This window comes from Microcaecilia unicolor, chromosome 3 (genome assembly GCF_901765095.1).
Source record: "Microcaecilia unicolor chromosome 3, aMicUni1.1, whole genome shotgun sequence".
Lineage (NCBI taxonomy): Eukaryota > Metazoa > Chordata > Amphibia > Gymnophiona > Siphonopidae > Microcaecilia > Microcaecilia unicolor.
The window spans coordinates 16544581-16564047 of NC_044033.1; the positions used below are offsets into that span (position 1 = coordinate 16544581).

Consider the following 19467-nt stretch of genomic DNA (forward strand, 5'->3'; position numbering starts at 1 on the left):
AATGCAACTTTCTGCTCAGACGTACGGTATTTCAAGACATCAGCTTGAACTGTACAAGAGACGGGATTGAAAGAAGCCAGTTGTGAAGAGGTGCCCGTTCTAAGTGGACTGTTCTGCCAAGAAAAGGATGAGATTGCTTGGTGGGAAGAGTACAAATGAGCTTCCGGTGCTGAATGGGGGGGGGGGGGGGGTGCCTTCTCTCCCAGTTGCTTCTACGGAAGCACACAGATATATCTCTGCTGCTCCGAGGGGACACACGGGAGATGGATAGGAAATGAGAAGGGATCACAACAAGAAGCATTTTGAAGAACACCGTAGGGCTATGAGTCTGCGGAGACTTGGGGATTGGGGGACCACAGAGCCTCTCCCCTGCACAGAGAAATTGAGAGGAACCAGTATAATGACGGGGTGGGGGGGGGGGGTGTTGTCCAGTACAGCAAAGCTGCCAGTAAACATTGAGCTCATGCAGAGGTGTAGTAATTGGGGGAACCCTGAAACACGAATATGGAAGAGCAAAAGGATGGGAAAACGCCACTAAAATAAGCCAACTAGAACTACACTACAGTGACCTGCGGAGTCTATAAACTTGCACGCTCACAAATCTGTACACAGAATTCATAGAATAAGGTCCTTTGTGCACTCAACTTAATTTAATAATTGGCCTGTTAATTGGAGTTGACAGCCATTCCTTGGATTTATGGTACCCAACATTTTTATTGATGACAATCTGGGTAAACATAGCTTCAATTGTCAGAGCATACGTAAGAAATACAAAAAGATATAAGCCGTCATCAAACTTTTAACAATTTTCCCCAACACCCCCACCCCTCCGTATTAATTAGATGTTAATTCCTGATACTAAGTTCAGGTAAACAGACATGGTAACATGAAAATGTCCCAGTTCAACTTACTAGACAACGATATACCTAACTCCTCTTTCACCTACCCCTAACTTAATACCCTCTCCCCAAAAAAGACTCCCATCAGAACTGTCAAATGAACCTAACAAGGAGCAACAATGTTCTCATTCTAAGACTTCCAGAGCACTTCCCAAGTCAAATTACTACTACCACTACTTATCATTTGTAAAACGCTACTAGATGTATGCAGCGCTGTACACTTGAACATGAAGAGACAGTCCCTGCTCGACAGAGCTTACAATCTAATTAGGACAGACAAACAGGACAAATAAGGGATAAGGACAAAGAGTAGCAAGATTCCGGAATCCCAAAGAGTAGCAAGATTCCAGAATCCCAAAGACTACTACTACTACTACTACACGTAAGCAATGCTGTTCACTTGACCATGAAGAGACAGTCCCTGCACAACAGAGCTTACAATCTAATTAGGACAGAGAAACAGGACAAATGAGGGTAAAGGCAAAGAGTAGCAAGATTCCGGAATCCTAAAGACTACTACTACTACTACTTATCATTTCTATAGCGCTACTAGATGAACCCAGCACTGTACACTTGAACATGAAGAGACAGTCCCTGCTCGACAGAGCTTACAATCTAATTAGGACAGACAAACAGAACAAATAAGGGATAAGGACAAAGGGTAGCAAGATTCCGGAATTCGAAAGAGTAGCAAGATTCCGGAACCCATAGAATAGCAAGATTCCGGAATCCCAAAGACTACTACTATTACTACTAATCATTTCTATAGCGCTACTAGACATACGCAGCGCTGTACACTTGAACATGAAGAGACAGTCCCTGCTCGACAGAGCTTACAATCCAATTAGGACAGACAAACAGGACAAGCAAGAGATAAGGGAATATTAAAGTGAGGATGATAAAATAAGGGTTCTGAACAAGTGAATAAGAGTTTTAGAAGCCCGCTGGCATTAGCAGCATTCCAGTCTAACTGGTCCCGTTGTGCATTTGTTGTCATCTCATCACAGATAAGCGGAACGGGACAAATTTCCAGCAGTGGCAGCTCCTAGACAGGATATTACAGCAGATTATCCTGCAGGATGAGAGAGGGGAGGACCCGGACGTGTCACCGCTGGACAACTTCAACGTGAAGAATATCATCAAGATGTAAGCGGCGGCTTTTCTCTTTCTTTCTCCAGCTCCTCAGCGAGCGCTCATCTCTTTCCTATTAAAGCATATGTTTAATGTGGTCTGCTAGATGTATACTGGTTCAATGTTAACTGCTGTTGCCCACCGTCATTCAGCAAATTGGGATTTAGTTCATGTCTTTTTCATTCACGTCTCCAATGAGTAGAAAAACCTTTTATGTATTTATTTGGATTTAGCTCAAGGCAAGTTATTTTTAGGCAAAGTGGCTATTTCCCCATCCCCGGAGGGCTTGCAGTTTAAGGCAAGGGCTGGCCAATTTTTTCTGGCCCACTCCGTAATGGGAATTCAGGCCCATCAACTCTAAGGGCTAAATTAATGCATGTTAACACATCAATGTATGTTAGTCAGTGTAGCCCCCAAATGTCAGACCCCAGACCTCCACCAGTCCCCTCCCCCAATCTCACTCCTGCTTCCTAATGTGGTTCTTAGGTCAAAATATTTGCCCACCTATGCTGTAAGGATTACATTGACTACCATGCATTATTACCCATTAGCACAGGTTCAGTTATAAGTACCTTGCATTAATGCATGTTAAATGCCCTAAGTTTGTACCCGAGGCACTGGAGAGTAGGGAGGTGTGTAATTAAACTTTGGAATTCGTTGCCAGAGAATGTAGTAAAAGCAGTTAGCTTAGCGGGGTTTAAAAAAAGATGGGAAAATTTCCTAAAAGAAAAGTCCATAAGCCATGGACTTGGGAAAATCCACTGCTTATTTCTCGGATAAACTGCATATAATCTGTTTTACTGTTTTGGGATCTTGCCGGGTACTTGTGACCTGGATTGGCCACTATTGGAAACAGGATACTGGGCTTGATAGATCTTAGGTCTGTCCCAATATGGCAATGCTTATGTTCTTATGACTTTCCCGATCAGCAGAAGCCGCAGTGAGGGGGGGGGGGGGGTGAGATTTGAACCCTAATGTCCTTGGTTCATAGTTAGTGGTTCCTTCATTTTGTGTCTTCATAGCTTTTGGCTCTTCACCCACTGAGTCTTCCATGAGAGAGCTTCTATGATGCTCAGTAGGGTCATCCCAAATTTTAAGAGGGTGTTTTTATTTATTATTTACTTTATTTTATTTATTTTGAACATTTGGTATACCGCCATTAACAGAGTAAAACTTGAACAGAAATAAGTAACCTACACTGAAACTAAAGCCAACCCCCCCCCCCCCCCCCCAAAAAAAAAAAACCCCAGGAGCACATTGTGAGAACAAAACAGGACCAGACAGAACACGAAAGAGTGGAGGGATACTTGGAACAAAACAAAAAACCAACCAGAGTGACATTGTCATATTGAAACACAAAAAGGATTTTTTTTGGGGGGGGGGGGGGGCACACAAAAGTAGTAAGTTCCAAAGCTAGGAAAGATCAATCAAAGACCTTTGAGAAAATCCAAGATTTTAAATCTGCTTTAAACTTAGCAGTAGAAAGTTGCAAACACAGATCCACTTGGTCGATTCCGTAAACATGGAACCAAACAGCAAAAGGCAGTGGAACTGGTAGAGTCCAGACGTGTAGGAGGTAGTGAGGGAACAAGTGTTAAAGAAACGAAGAACACTTCTAGGAGACTAGGGAATCAGCACAGATGAAATATAAATGGGTGAGCCAGAAGTAAAAGCTTGCGTTGAGTACGACCAGAAGTAGGAAGCCAATGTTGAGTTTTCAACAAAGGATTAACATGCTCTAATTTCTTGGCACCTGTGAGAAGTTTCACGGCAGTGTTTTGAACTAACTGCAGTGTACAAAGAGAATAGAAAGGAACGCCAACAAAAAGTGAATTAGTCAGAGATGGTAGTGCATCTCATAGTTAGGAATCCAGTCTCTTCCTTAGCAGGTGCAAAGGCAAGTCCGGCTCCTCTTTCGTGCAGCAAAGTTCTTCACCCCCTAAACTGTACTGTTCCCTCCAGTTTTTGCAGCCCAAATCCACGACCCTGCATTTTTTTTTTAGCATTAAATCTAAGCTGCCAAATTCCAGACCCTTCCTCTGTCTTTGCTATGTCCTTCCCCATGTTATCCACACCATCAGGGCTGTCTACCCTGTTGCAGACTTTGATATCATCCACAAAGATTATATCAGACAGCCTTTCATCAATATCACTTACAAAAATGTTGAAAAGATCTGTCCCATGAACTGAACCTTGCGGCACATCACTGGTAATATCATTTTCCTTAGCATTAGCTCTGTTTACCACTGCCCCCTGTCACCTTCCACTCAACCAGTTCCTAACCAGCTTGGAGAAAAGGCGGCTGAGGGGAGATATGATAGAGGTCTATAAAATGATGAGTAGAGTTGAACGGGTAGATGTGAAGCGTCTGTTCACGCTTTCCAAAAATACTAGGACTAGGGGGCATGCGATGAAGCTACAATGTAGTAAATTAAAAACGAATCGGAGAAACCTTTTCTTCACTCAACGTGTAATTAAACTCTGGAATTCATTGCCAGAGAATGTGGTAAAGGCGGTTAGCTTAGCAGTGTTTAAAAAAGGGTTGGCTGGCTTCCTAAAGGAAAAGTCCATAGACAGTTATTAAACGGACTTGGGGAAAATCCACTATTTCTGGGATAAGCAGTATAAAATGTTTTGTACATTTTTGGGATCTTGCCGGGTATTTGTGACCTGGATTGGCCACTGTTGGAAACAGGATGCTGGGCTCGATGGACCTTTGGTCTTTCCCAGTAGGGCAGTACTTATGTAGCCCAGTCAGTCACTTTAGGGCCCATACCGAGGGCTCTAATTGTATTTATTATCTGTGCAGAACCGTGTCAAAAGCTTTGCTGAAATCTAAATACACCACATCTAGCACTTTCCCTTGATCCAACTCTTTGGTCACCCAGTCAAAGAAATTAGTCACATTTGTCCGACATGACCTGCCTCTAATAATACCATGTTGCCTCGGGTCCTGTAATCCATTGGATTGCAAAAACTTTACTATTGTCTGTTTTACGGGTAAATATCTTTATTCATTTCAAAATATAAGAAACATCAACATAGCCATCCACCCCCCCCCCCCTCAGCCTATACCCCAACCCACCTCTTTCCCCCAAAGCCCCTCCCCCTTACGGCCAGCAGAAACGGAAACAAGCTCCATCGTATGCAAAACTAGTGGACACTCAATGAAGAATAAACAAACTCAATTAAACCTCTAAAGTATTAACATAGTAACATAGTAGATGACGGCAGAAAAAGACCTGCACGGTCCATCCAGTCTGCCCAACAAGATAAACTCATATGTGCTACTTCTTGTGTATACCTTACCTTGATTTGTATCTGCCATTTTCAGGACACAGACCATAGAGGTCTTGCCCAGAACTAGCCCCACCATCCAAACACCAGCTGAACGCACCCGTGTGGACAAGGTGGCTAAATAAGCCGACCAGGTGCACAGAAACGTCTTACGCACTCAGTTCGATCTAGTTTCCACAGATAAACGTTTCATGTTCAGCAATTCATACTTCTGATTCCTCCATAGCATCAAGGTGGCTGGATCTGACTGAATCCGCTGTAGCAAAATACATCTTTTTGCAACCAGAAGTGCTTTGTGAAGGAACAATACAGAAACCTGGGTACCCTCCACTATCAGTAGGCACATATGTGGAGTAGCAGGCCCAATAACTATTATATAGCACGCTCAACTTTTGCCAGAGCACAATCCAAAACTGGTGAAATGTTTTTTTGTTACATTTGTACCCCGCACTTTCCCACTCATGGCAGGCTCAATGCGGCTTACATGGGGCAATGGAGGATTAAGTGACTTGCCCCAAGTCACAAGGAGCTGCCTGTGCCTGAAGTGGGAATCAAACTCAGTTCCTCAGGACCAAAGGCCACCACCCTAACCACTAGGCCACTCCTCCACTGTTGCTACTATTTGAGATTCTACATGTAGAAGTCAGCCCTTGCAGATCACCAATGTGGCCGCGCAGGCTTCTGCTTCTGTGAGTCTGACGTCCCGCACGTACGTGCAGGACGTCAGACTCACAGAAACAGAAGCCTGCGCAGCCTTCTACATGGAATGTTGCTAGTGGAATAGCAACATTCCATGTAGAATCTCCAATAGTAGCAACATTCCATGTAGAATCTCCAATAGTAGCAACATTCCATGTAGAATCTCCCATAGTATCTATTTTATTTTTGTTACATTTGTACCCTGCACTTTCCCACTCATGGCAGGCTCAATGCGGCTTACATGGGGCAATGGAGGGTTAAGTGACTTGCCCAGAGTCACAAGGAGCTGCCTGTGCCTGAAGTGGGAATCAAACTCAGTTCCTCAGGACCAAAGTCTACTACCCTAACCACTAGGCCACTCCTCCCTGACAGTCCCAAAGACAATGTCTGTAGGAAGCAGTAGCTATGTTACATTTAGGACAAGTTCCATCAGAGGGAAGGCCCGTTTTTTGAGCTCTGGAAGGATGTATATACATTCTCATAAGGAATTTATAATGGAACTTCCTGCAACTGGAAACTGTCCACCAGATGAGCACCATCAGTTAAACTCTGAAGGTTACTACTGTCTGTTTTAAAAGTGTTTCCATTAATTCACTCCCACAGACGTTAGACGTACCAGCCTGTAGTTCCCAGCCTCTTCTTTATGTTTCCACTTTTGTGGAGAGGGATCACATCTGCTCTTCTCCAGTCCTCTGCGACCACTCCCTACCGTAGAGAAGCATTGACAAGGTCAGCCAAGTGGAGCTCTAAGTTCCTTCGGTACCCTCGGATGTATGCCATCAGACGCTGTCACCGCAAGGTCTCCGTCTTGGTCTGTGCTTCTACAGTACAGTGGGCTTGTGGGGACGGAGATGCACTGGAGGTAATCCTTACGCACCAAGTACGTGCATAAATGATTGGCAAAATGGAATACGAACATATATGTGTTCACATACACGTGTAAAGGCCAAAACTCCACTTACACACCATTCTGTAAATATGTACATATCTTACCTAGCCCATATTTTACGGGTAGACGTACGCATAGGCGGAGCCTGGACAAACCATGGGCTTGGCTTGCACTTAAGCCCATAACTTAGAAAATACTAGAAATTAGGTGCGTTTCATTGGCATTTGGTAAAAGCATTTACATCAGCTCTATGGCTGGCATCCGAGCTCATACCTAAATTATTGGCATGCGTCTCATCTGTTAGGCTAGTATTCCATGAAGAGACCACCTACTTTCCTCTATAGAATAGGCGCCCTCGAAGCACCCAAATACAGATGCACTGTTATAGAATTACCCCATCTAAATCTTACCTTCTCAAATGAATCATGGGCAACTGGACACATCTGGATCTGTGGGTCTTCCAGACTCAGGTGTGCCACCGCTCCTCACATTGCACAGCTGTCCTTGGGTATCTTGTTTCGTAAATAATTTGTAGCTTCTAAATTCAGTGAGCAAAGGAAGGGCTTTCTATGGCCTGGGACTGTGTTGACAAAGTCCTGTGTAACATCAAAACACCTGGGACCGATGCCCAGGGCAATGGTTAGAGCAAGTGGAGGGGATGGGTGCCTGTTTCCCAGCCCTGGTACTCTTCTAATTAGTCACAAGTGTGTGTGAGGCATTGTCCCTGCTTTTCCATGCTGGTTCCTGGGCTGAGCTCTGTGACATGGATGATCAGACTGTTAGCTGCATCTCGTGCTGCAGTTTCTGCTGGATGCATTTTTTTTTTTTGTTACATTTGTACCCCGTGCTTTCCCACTCATGACAGGCTCAATGCGGCTTACATGGGGCAATGGAGGGTTAAGTGACTTGCCCAGAGTCCCACTAGCAACATTCCATGTAGAAGTCGGTCCTTGCAGATCACCAATGTGGCCGCGCAGGCTTCTGCTTCTGTGAGTCTGACGTCCTGCACATACGTGCAGGACGTCAGACTCACAGAAACAGAAGCCTGCGCAGCCTTCTACATGGAATGTTGCTAGTGGAATAGCAACATTCCATGTAGAATCTCCAATAGTAGCAACATTCCATGTAGAATCTCCAATAGTATCTATTTTATTTTTGTTACATTTGTACCCCGCGCTTTCCCACTCATGGCAGGCTCAATGCGGCTTACATGGGGCAATGGAGGGTTAAGTGACTTGCCCAGAGTCCCACTAGCAACATTCCATGTAGAAGTCGGCCCTTGCAGATCACCAATGTGGCCGCGCAGGCTTCTGCTTCTGTGAGTCTGACGTCCTGCACGTACGTGCAGGACGTCAGACTCACAGAAACAGAAGCCTGCGCAGCCTTCTACATGGAATGTTGCTAGTGGAATAGCAACATTCCATGTAGAATCTCCAATAGTAGCAACATTCCATGTAGAATCTCCAATAGTATCTATTTTATTTTTGTTACATTTGTACCCTGCGCTTTCCCACTCATGGCAGGCTCAATGCGGCTTACATGGGGCAATGGAGGGTTAAGTGACTTGCCCAGAGTCACAAGGAGCTGCCTGTGCCGGGAATCGAACTCAGTTCCTCCGTTCCCCAGGACCAAAGTCCACAACCCAAACCACTAGGCCACTCCTCCACCCATTGCTAAAAGCAGTAAAAACTACGCTCGACCACCTAAATTTTCGGAAAGCACTAAAGACAGACCTGTTCCGAAGGACATACCCCACTGACCCAACATAAAAATACAGGTCACTTGCGACACAACATAACCAAAGACTGCAACGGACATTACCTGACTCTTCTTCCCCCTTTCCTGCTCTAAGTTCCAACCATTTCCTACCATACATATACCTCATTATACCACAATATCACTGTGTATTTATTTTTATTTTATTTATTGCATTTGTACCCCACATTTTCCCACCTCTTTGCAGGCTCAATGTGGTTTACAATACATCATGGATAGCGGAAGTAAGAAGAGAATATACATTTGGTGTTACAGAAGGATATTGGGTTGCATGGTAATGGAATACATAATAGTGATATAGAATTCATTATAAGACATTTCTGGATATATGTGGAGAATTTCACATGTGTTGATCTTTGTGGTATATCTTGTCAAAGAGATGGGTCTTCAGTAGTTTGCGGAAGCTGGTCAGTTCATAGATCGCTTTTAGGTTGCGTGGCGACGCGTTCCAGAGTTGCGTGCTCATATAGGAAAAGGTAGATGCGTGCATTAATTTCTATTTTAGACCTTTACAGTTGGAAAAATGAAGATTAAGGAATGTGCGAGAAGATTTTTTTTGCATTCCTGGGTGGCAGGTCTATCAGGTCTGACATGTAGGCTGGGGCATCGCCATGGATGATTTTGTGAACTAGGGTACATACTTTGAACGTGATGCGTTCTTTAAGTGGGAGCCGGTGTAGTTTCTCTCGTATGGGGTTTTGCACTTTCATATTTTGATTTTCCGAATATGAGTCTGGCTGCCGAGTTCTGGGCTGTTTGGAGTTTCATACTATGTATTTGTTCAAACCGTAATCGGCTAACACTGTTAACGGTTATATGTAAGCCACATTGAGCCTGCAAAAGATGGGAAAATGTGGGATACAAATGTAACAAATAATAATAATGCGATTCTCTCCTTGTGGTTTTTATGCGGTTAGAATTCTCTCCCTGGCCTGCCCACAACCCTTTCCAGAGACTGTGCAATACACGTTGCTGAGCTGTCTGGGCAGATCTGGGCTCTTGAGTCGAATGTTGGAACCATGTCTAGAGTGTGAGATCTGTTTGGCCATGGTGAGGAGATGGGCTGTCATTGTGTGTACATGTGTATATGTACAGTACAGTCTCGATTATCTGGCGTAAACGGAACCGACCCATTGTCGGATATGTGAAAAGTAAGGCAATACAGAAAACAATGCAATTTTCAAAAATTGTTCTACAACAAATATTTTTAATAGAAATAAATGCAGTGATGTTGCCCGGGGATCTGTCAGATATGCCGGATGGTCGGATTAGCGAAAGCCAGATAATCGATCACACTGTACTGTATTTAGATATATACAGAGAGGGAGTATGTGTATACAGATGTCATATGGCCCCAATAAGCAGTATATACAATCCATTGATGTTTATGTTTATTAAGGCTTGATGTACCACCTTTCAAATTAAAACCAAAACGTTTTACAGTGAAATCAATAAAATCATTGCAGAAAACTTAGTGGAGTAGTGGCCTAGTGGTTAGGGTGGTGGACTTTGGTCCTGAGGAACTGAGTTTGATTCCCACTTCAGGCACAGGCAGCTCCTTGTGACTCTGGGCAAGTCACGTAACCCTCCATTGCCCCATGTAAGCTGCATTGAGCCTGCCATGAGTGGGAAAGCGTGGGGTACAAATGTAACAAAAATAAAATAGATACTATTGGAGATTCTACATGGAATGTTGCTACTATTGGAGATTCTACATGGAATGTTGCTATTCCACTAGCAACATTCCATGTAGAAGGCTGCACAGGCTTCGGTTTCTGTGAGTCTGATGTCCTGCACGTACATGCAGGACGTCAGACTCACAGAAGCAGAAGCCTGCGCGGCCACATTGGTGATCTGCAAGGCAAGGGTTGACTTCTAACAAAAATAAAATAGATACTATTGGAGATTCTACGTGGAATGTTGCTATTCCACTAGCAACATTCCATGTAGAAGGCTGCGTAGGCTTCTGTTTCTGTGAGTCTGACGTCCTGCACGTACGTGCAGGCTCACAGAAGCAGAAGCCTGCGTGGCCACATTGGTGATCTGCAAGGGCCAACTTCTACATGGAATATTGCTAGTGGAATAGCAACATTCCATGTAGAATCTCAAATAGTAGCAACAGTGGAGGAGTGGCCTAGTGGTTAGGGTGGTGGACTTTGGTCCTGAGGAACTGAGTTTGATTCCCACTTCAGGCACAGGCAGCTCCTTGTGACTCGGGGCAAGTCACTTAACCCTCCATTGCCCCATGTAAGCCGCATTGAGCCTGCCATGAGTGGGAAAGCGCGGGGTAGAAATGTAACAAAAAAAAATAGGAAGGAACTACAAACCATAGATAGGACAGAGAAAGGAGATATTGATAGGGGATCAATGCTGCAAAAACAGTCATCCACTGACCAAATTGCACTATAAGCTCTCTAGGAAGGCCAAGGTGAAAAGATGCATTTTAGGGCTGTCCAAAACCTGAGGTGGATTGTTCAGCGTGAACATGGGCAGGGAGGGAGTTCCAAAGGGAGGGGACAATGTAGAAAAACGCAGAACGGTGCGTCAATTCAAGTCGAGAACAAAAAACAGAGGGCCTGATATTGAGCCGGTAAGGATCAGCTAACCTAGCAACACCTCAAGTCACTGCAAAGGCCACCAACTTGACCCCATTTACAAACTATGAAGACGTGCTTATATCTAACACTACATGGACATCCGTCCCATGGTCAGACAACAGCAAATTTACCTTTGCCCTGAACTGGAAAGAGGAAGGTACACCCCGGAAATCAACACCATGTCCCTCCAAGTTCCCCTCAAGGGGCATAATAACAGCCACCAGCTTCTAGACCAAAATCTTGGCATGTCACCCAACACTAGAACCCGACTCGATAGACTTATTGAAAATGTGGGACCAAATAAGTAAAGACATTTTAGATGTCATAGCACCATCTTTCCCCTCCCCTGCAATAATGTACAGCTATGATCAGGCCAAGCTGGCTAATCCCTTCCTGTTTTGGTCCTCGCCTTTGTGGTTGTGACTTTCCCATTGAACTCAACTTTGTGCGTGCAGGGAGGTAAAAGCCAGGAGTGGCTCTGCTTGTCTGTCTGACCTGGGTTGAAGTGGCGGCCCCATTCTTCCCTCCAGTGACATGGCAGTGTGTGTGAGCACTGCACCGGGTTCCGGGGAGGGTGACAGAGTCTCACCAATGTGTCTTTTCCTTTTCAGGCTGGTAAATGAGAATGAAGTGAAACAGTGGAGGGAGCAAGCAGAGAAGTTCAGGAAAGGTGAGTCTGCTTTGCTGGGGGGGGTGGGGAGGGGGGTCACTACACTCCCAGTTTACCCCTACTGCATACCGGGACCTGTGGTTCTGACTCCCTTAAGACAAGGAAAAACCACAAGTCCATGCAGGCAGTGGGATAGAACCAGGACTGGGTCAGCATGACCTGCAGCCAGTTGGCAACCCTACACTTGTAGATTCTAGGTGACCCCCACCCCAGCTGTTCTAGTACTGGGGTCTAGGCCTTTGTTGCTATTACTGGTCAAGTTCTGGGACAGAAACTTTAGTTCAGTCTGACTTTCTGATTCCTCCTTCCCCCTACCACCCCCACTTTCCCTTTCATTGCATCTTGGTACCTGGACTACTAGTTTCAGACAGGGGCATAGCCAGACTTCGGCGGGAGGAGGATCCACAGCCTGAGGTGGGGGGGCACATTTTAGCCCCCCCCCCGGCGCCGCCGCCACCACCAACAACTTTGACCCCCCCCCCTGCCGACGACCCTCTCGACCCCCTCTCCCACCCTCAACCCTCCCCTGCCGCCATCGCCTATCTTTGCTGGCGGGGGACCCCAACCCCCGCCAGCCGAGGTCCTCTTCTTCTGGTGCAAGGCTTCGTTCTGTTTCTGTGAGTCAGTCGAACAAAACGAAGCCTTGCGCCGGAAGAAGAGGACCTCGGCTGGCAGGGGTTGGGGTCCCCCACCAGCAAAGGTCGGTGGCGGTGGGAGGGGGGGTCGAGAAGGTCGTCGGCAGGGGGGTCCAGGGCCAAATCTACGGGGGCCCAGGCCCCCGTGGCCCCACGTAGCTATGCCACTGGTTTCAGATACAAGAAACAGAGGTTACTGGGATCACTTTGCATTGAGTCTCTGAAACTCAAGTCCCTTGGCTGCTCTGTTCGATTGTGGCTGGGGTTTCACTTTAAAAGCCATCTCTCCATCTCTCTCTCAGGTGGGCTCTCCCTTCTAACTTTTTGTTTAAATATTTTTATCCTCAACACCATCAAAATAATGTATAGACATAACTATATAATGCATACTGTCAAGCTACTTAACGCTTTACTCTACGATAATATCAACCAACAGATCCACTGGACAGCTGTAGCGTCTAACTTCTTTTCATAATCCATCCCCTTCCCTCCCTTCCAAATATAACATTTGCAACATAGACAACCGTGTGTTGAGCCTATGTTGTCTAATTCTGTTCATAAAAGCTGCCATATCTGCTGGTCTACAGAGCTGAAATATGCAAAACTTGGGAGGTGCAGCAGGTTAATATGAGAATATATTAAAAGATTCCCACAAATAGGGGTGCATTTGAGGGTTCCAGGGCCCTCGGCAGGTTTAGAGTTTGCAGGAGGATGGTTGGACCCACAGGCCTTTCTTTCACTGCTGAGCTCCAGCAGAGCTTCTGCATCCCATTCCACTGGGCATGAATAGCTTATGCTGATCATCCAGTCACAAGTTAACTTAGGGATCGTTTTACTAAGGTGCGCTGAAAAATGGCCGGCGGTAGTGTAGGCACGGGTTTTGGGCACGTGCAGAATCATTTTTCAGCACACCTGTAAAAAAAGGCCTTTTTAAAATTTTTGCCGAAAATGGACATGCGGCAAAATGAAAATTGCTGTGCGTCCATTTTGGGTCTGAGACCTTACTGCCGGCCATCGACTTAGCGGTAAAGACTCACACGGTAGCAGGGCGGTAATGATCTATACGCGTCAAATGCCACTTGGCGTGTCCGACACACGCGGCGGAAATTATTTTTCGGCCACACGTATCAGACACGCTGCAAAAATGAAATTACCGCATGAGCCACATGGTAGCCATCTGGTAAGTCCATGTTGGCGCGTGTTGGGCGTGAATAGACGCTTACGCAGCTTAGTAAAAGGGCCCCTTAGAGAGTTGAAAGCCTGAAACAAAATTACTGCCGCACCTTCTGTTCTGCCTTCTGTCCTTCCTGTGGAAATACTGTATTAGGGCCTCCTATTTGGCCCCACCCACCTCTACAAAATTAAGAACCCTGGGGGCAGACATCACACTGATGCACGATAAACATGAAGACAGCACAGACAGCTGAAGAGAGTGCATTTGGGCAGTGACTTTTCAAAAGACATATGGCCATAATGAAGGGTGTTAATCCCGAGAAACACAAAAATGAAAACCAGTCAGGTCAAAAGCTAGCAGAACTAGGAGTAAGACCAACAGTGGAAGAAATACAACATGGCTGCCAAAATCCAGTCCTCATGGGCTAGTTTTCAAGGTAACCAACTGATGTAAATTAACTGTAACGTTTTGAAATATTTTCAGAATATTTAGGGGTTAATTCTGTAAGTGGGTGTCTCTTTTTAGGTGCTCCAGTCTCGCGCGGTGAGAGTCTATTTTATAATAGCATCTGGGCGTCCATATTCTGTTATGAAATACCAGCTTAAACAGACATCAGTACGACTTACACTCAGGGCGGCCCAACCATTAGGCCAGCTGAGGCGGGGGCCTTAGGTGGCATTCTTCAGGGGCAGCATCGCCCCACTCTTCGTGGAGTGGCTACCCCCGTTCGTGACGTTTACCTGTTTCATCATGTTACAAACCCGGCAGCGAATCTCATAGACTGTCCTGCCACCAGCACCTGCCTCTTTCCTTTACTGCGGCCCGCCTCTCTGATGTGACTTCCTGTTTTGTCAGAGGCTAGGCAGCTGCAGTAAAGGGAAGAGGTGGGTGCCGGCGGCAGGGCAGTGTGTGGGAATCACTGCCGCTGCCGGGTTTGGAACGTGACAAAATAGGTAAACGCTGCGGACGGAGGGGTGGCATCTCAGCCTGGGGGGAGTGGCATCTTGCCTTGGGCCAACACTGCTTACACTACTCACCCTCGGTTACACCAGTCATACACCTGGCACAAATGTAAATGTGAATGCCCAGTTATGGCATTCCTCTTTTAGGGGCATGGGTGCTATTAAGATGGTGATTTTACCACTAACTTGCTATTTTAGCACAGGTTCCATATAATGCAATGAGACCTAGTTACTAATAACTGGTGTTCATTCATTCAAGTATTTATATAACGCTTAGACCTAAGCAGTTTACAGCTTCGTTTTACAGATACTGGGTCTGTCTCAAGTGGACTCTAAGTAGTACATTGTACTACTGTTGTACCTGGGGCAACAGAGGCTTAAGTGACTTGCCCAGGGTCACACGGAGCTGCAGAGGGAATTGTACCTGGTTCCCCAGGATCTCAACCCACAGCCACTGTTGACCATCAGGCAGCAACGGGAATCAAACCCAGTTCCCCAGGTCCACAGCCCTCTACACTAACTATAACCCACATTGATAACTTTCTTCCTTAATTAAAGAAGGGGTAAATTAATCTAAAAATTGAGATTACTGCTATATGTAATAAAAGTGAGCCAAGTATAGGACAATCAAGCCATTGTGACATCACTGATGATGTTGGCTCTTAGGCATTGGTGGAATGATGCATTATGACATCATAATATCAGAAGTGAGTCAAATATAGGGCAATCAAGCCATTTGACATCACTGATGACGTTGGCTCTTAGGCATTGGTGGAATGAGGCATTATGACATCACAATATCAGTGTTGGATACCAGAGACTGAAAATCTTCACACTAAGGGTGAAAGTTGTCAACGTGGGCTATTTTAGCATGTCCCATTTTATACAATGAGACCTAGTTACTAATAACTGATGTTAACATTAAAATAACACATCTTATTGGTAGCCCACGTTGATAACTTTCCCCCTTAATTAAAGCAAAAAGAAATGAATCTAGAAATCAGAATCGCTGCTATATGTAATAAAAGTGAGCCAAGTACAGGACAATCAAGCTATTGTGACATCACTGATGTGGCTGGCTTTTAGGCATTGCTGGAATGAGACATTTTATTTTACCACTAACTCGTGCTGTTTTAGCACAGGTATCATCTTATGCAATAAAATCTAGTTACTAGTAACTGGGGTTAACAATCCTGCTTATTTTCAAAAGAGAAGGTCGGCCATCTTCTGACACAAATCGGGAGATGGCCGCCCTTCTCCTGAAGCCGGCCAACTCGGTATAATCGAAAGCCGAGTTTGACCGGCTTCAACTGCTTTCCGTCGCAGGGCCGGCCAAACTTCAAGGGGGCGTGTCGGCAGTGTACCGAAGGCGGGACGGGGGCGTGCTTACGAGATGGCCGGCTTCAGCCGATAATGGAAAAAAGAAAGCCGGCTCTGAGGAGCATTTGGCCGACTTAACTTGGTCCATATATTTTTAGGACCAAGCCTCAAAAAGGTGCCTCAACTCACCAGATGACCACCGGAGGGAATCGGGGATGACCTCCCCGTACTCCCCCAGTGGTCACCAACCCCCTCCCACCCAAAAAAAAACATTTTTTGCCAGCCTCTATGCCAGCCTGAAATGTCATACCCAGCTCCCTGACAGCAGTATGCAGGTCCCTGGAGCAATTTTAGGGGGTACTGCAGTGCATTTCAGGCAGGCGGACCCAGGCCCCACTTGTTACACTTGTGGTGGTAAATGGGAGCCCTCCAAAACCCACCCGAAACCCACTGTACCCACATGTAGGTGCCCCCCTTCACCCATAAGGGCTATGGTGTACAGTTGTGGGGAGTGGGTTTGGGGGGGGGGATTTGGGGGGCTCAGCACCCAAGGGAAGGGAGGTGTGTACCTGGGAGCAATTAATGAAGTCCACTGCAGTGCCCCCTAGGGTGTCCTAGCATATCAGGGGGTCCAGTGCACTACAAATGCTGGCCCCTCCTACGACCAAATGGCTTGGATTTGGCTGGGTTTGAGATGGCCGGCTTCAGTTTCCATTATTGGCGAAAACTGATGCCGGCCATCTGAAACCCGGCCATCTCTGACATTTGGCCGGCCCCAACCGTATTATCGAAACAAAAGATGGCCGGCCAACTTTTTCGATAATACGGTCGGGGATAGCTCTTTACGGCGACGGCCATATAGATGGCCGGCGCCGTTCGATTATGACCCTCCATAAGATAACCCATCTTAACAGTAGCTCATACTGATAACTTCCACGCTTTGCGTTGTGGTTGTACTGAAAACCAGCTGGATTTGCAGCACTTGAGGACTGGAGTTTGACACACACACACACCTTAGAGCCAGGCCAATGGACCAATGACTAGGCTGGTCCCGCTGTTGGAAGCTCCCTTACTTGGCTTCCGTCTTCCCCTCACCCCATTCTTCATAGTTCTGTATGGTTGAGAAGAAGCTAGGTGATGTTGTGCTTATTTTCTGATCCTATATCTAACTTCTTGGTACCCAGTCAAAATTCTGCTAGCTGTATTCATATATATCTCAATCTGTTTCTTCAGCTTATCTTTCCCTTTTAGATATACTTTACATAGACTTCTCAGTGACCTCAGTGATGTTCACCACCAACACTACAAGAGTTTTGGCCGGCTTCCTAAAGGAAAAGTCCATAGACCGTTATTAAACGGACTTGGGGAAAATCCACTATTTCTGGGATAAGCAGTATAAAATGTTTTTGTACATTTCTGGGATCTTGCCAGGTGTTTGTGACCTGGATTGGCCACTGTTGGAAACAGGATGCTGGGCTCGATGAACCTTTGGTCTTTCCCAGTATGGCAGTACTTATGTACTTATGTAGCCCAGTCAGTCACTTTAGGGCCCATACTGAGGGCTCTAATTGTATTTATTATCTGTGCAGAACCGTGTCAACAGCTTTGCTGAAATCTAAATACACCACATCTAGCACTTTCCCTTGATCCAACTCTTTGGTCACCCAGTCAAAGAAATTAGTCACATTTGTCCGACATGACCTGCCTCTAATAATACCATGTTGCTTCGGGTCCTGTAATCCACTGGATTACGTCTTGCCCCATCCTTGGCCACCTTTAAATCTAGACTGAAAGCCCACCTCTTTAACATTGCTTTTGACTCGTAACCACTTGCCTCCACCTACCCTCCTCTCCTCCTTCCTGTACACATTAACTGATTTGATTTGCTTACTTTATTTTTTGTCTATTAGATTGTAAGCTCTTTGAGCAGGGACTGTCTTTCTTCTATGTTTGTGCAGCGCTGCGTACGCCTTGTAGCGCTATAGAAATGCTAAATAGTAGTAGTAGTAGTAGTAATTTCAAAAACTTTACTATTGTCTGTTTTATGGGTAAATATCTTTATTAATTTTCAACTTATCTTTTCTAGTCGGACCTAGGGGTTCTATTCAGTTGAATAACTGAATAAGTGTTTCTACAAAAAGTAAGAAAAATAAAATAAGAGAATAATACGTTAAAGTGAACCCAGGAAGATGTAGATGTTATATACATCGCCATAAAAAACTCTTGTGTTGGCAGTGAACATCATTGAGATCACTGAGAAGTCTATGTAAAGTATATCTAAAAGGGAAAGATAAGCTGAAGAAACAGATTGAGACAGTGGCGTACCAAGGGGGGGGCGGTGGGGGCAGTCCGCCCTGGGTGCACGCCGCTGGGGGGGTGCCGCGTGCGCCTGTCTTCCGTTGTTCCATGCTTCTTCTCTGCCCCAGAACAGGTTACTTCCTGTTCCGGCCGGGACAGAGGGAGCTGCAGCGAAGTTAGCGAAGTCAGTGAACTCAGCTGAGAGGCGCGCGCCGCGGCACCCCCCCCCCCCAGCGGCGTGCATCCGGGGGGGGGGGCGCATCGGCGATCCGCCCCAGGTGTCATGCCGGCTAGGATCGCCACTGGATTGAGATATATATGAATACAGCTAGTAGAATTTTGACGGGGTACCAAGAAGTTGGCTATTGCCTAGATTCATGGTTCCAGGTTAAATATTGTAAGTTTTTGCCTTTAGCTTAGTATTTTCTGATCCTGCCATCTTCGTAGAACACATGGAGCTGATGAGCCGACTGGAGAAAAAAGAGAGAGAGTGCGAGACAAAGACTCAGGAGAAAGATGACATGATGAAGACCTTGAACAAGATGAAGGACAAGCTACAGAAAGAGTCCATGGAATTGCGCCAAGCCCGGGAACAGATGGGGGAGCTCCTGGCCCAGCTCAGTGATCTCTCGGTATGATCAAGCCTGCTTTCTTTCTTCCCGTTCAGATGGAAGCATTTGAGAATACAAGACTTTTCAGGAAGGAGTTTCGAAGCTATAGCTTCCTCTTTCAGGGCAGTATGCAACTGTAGGAAGTCCTAGAAACCAGTGCATTCCATTTGGTCTTGGGTTTAGAAAAAGTTGATGGAGCTTCACAGCATGTATTAAACAAGTGGAGGAGTGGCCTAGTGGTTAGGGTGGTGGACTTTGGTCCTGGGGAACTGAGGAACTGACTTTGATTCCCTCTTCAGGCACAGGCAGCTCCTTGTGACTCTGCGAAAGTCACTTAACCCTCCATTGCCCCATGTAAGCCGCATTGAGCCTGCCATGAGTGGGAAAGCGCAGGGTACAAATGTAACAAAAATAAAATAGATACTATTGGAGATTCTACATGGAATGTTGCTACTATTGGAGATTCTACATGGAATGTTGCTATTCCACTAGCAACATTCCATGTAGAA

At 45.8% G+C, this 19467-nt stretch overlaps 1 protein-coding gene across 2 annotated transcripts in view; it reads left to right on the forward strand.

Moving 5' to 3' along the window:
• Nucleotides 1-19467, forward strand: part of DAAM2 (dishevelled associated activator of morphogenesis 2) — a 482413-nt gene that overhangs the window by 328481 nt on the left and 134465 nt on the right. For both annotated transcript variants that reach the window (XM_030195775.1, XM_030195776.1), the window contains exons 11-13: nucleotides 1907-2045; nucleotides 11900-11958; nucleotides 18795-18979. In XM_030195775.1, coding sequence (XP_030051635.1) covers nucleotides 1907-2045; nucleotides 11900-11958; nucleotides 18795-18979 — 383 coding nt within the window. The remainder of the gene's footprint in view (nucleotides 1-1906; nucleotides 2046-11899; nucleotides 11959-18794; nucleotides 18980-19467) is intronic.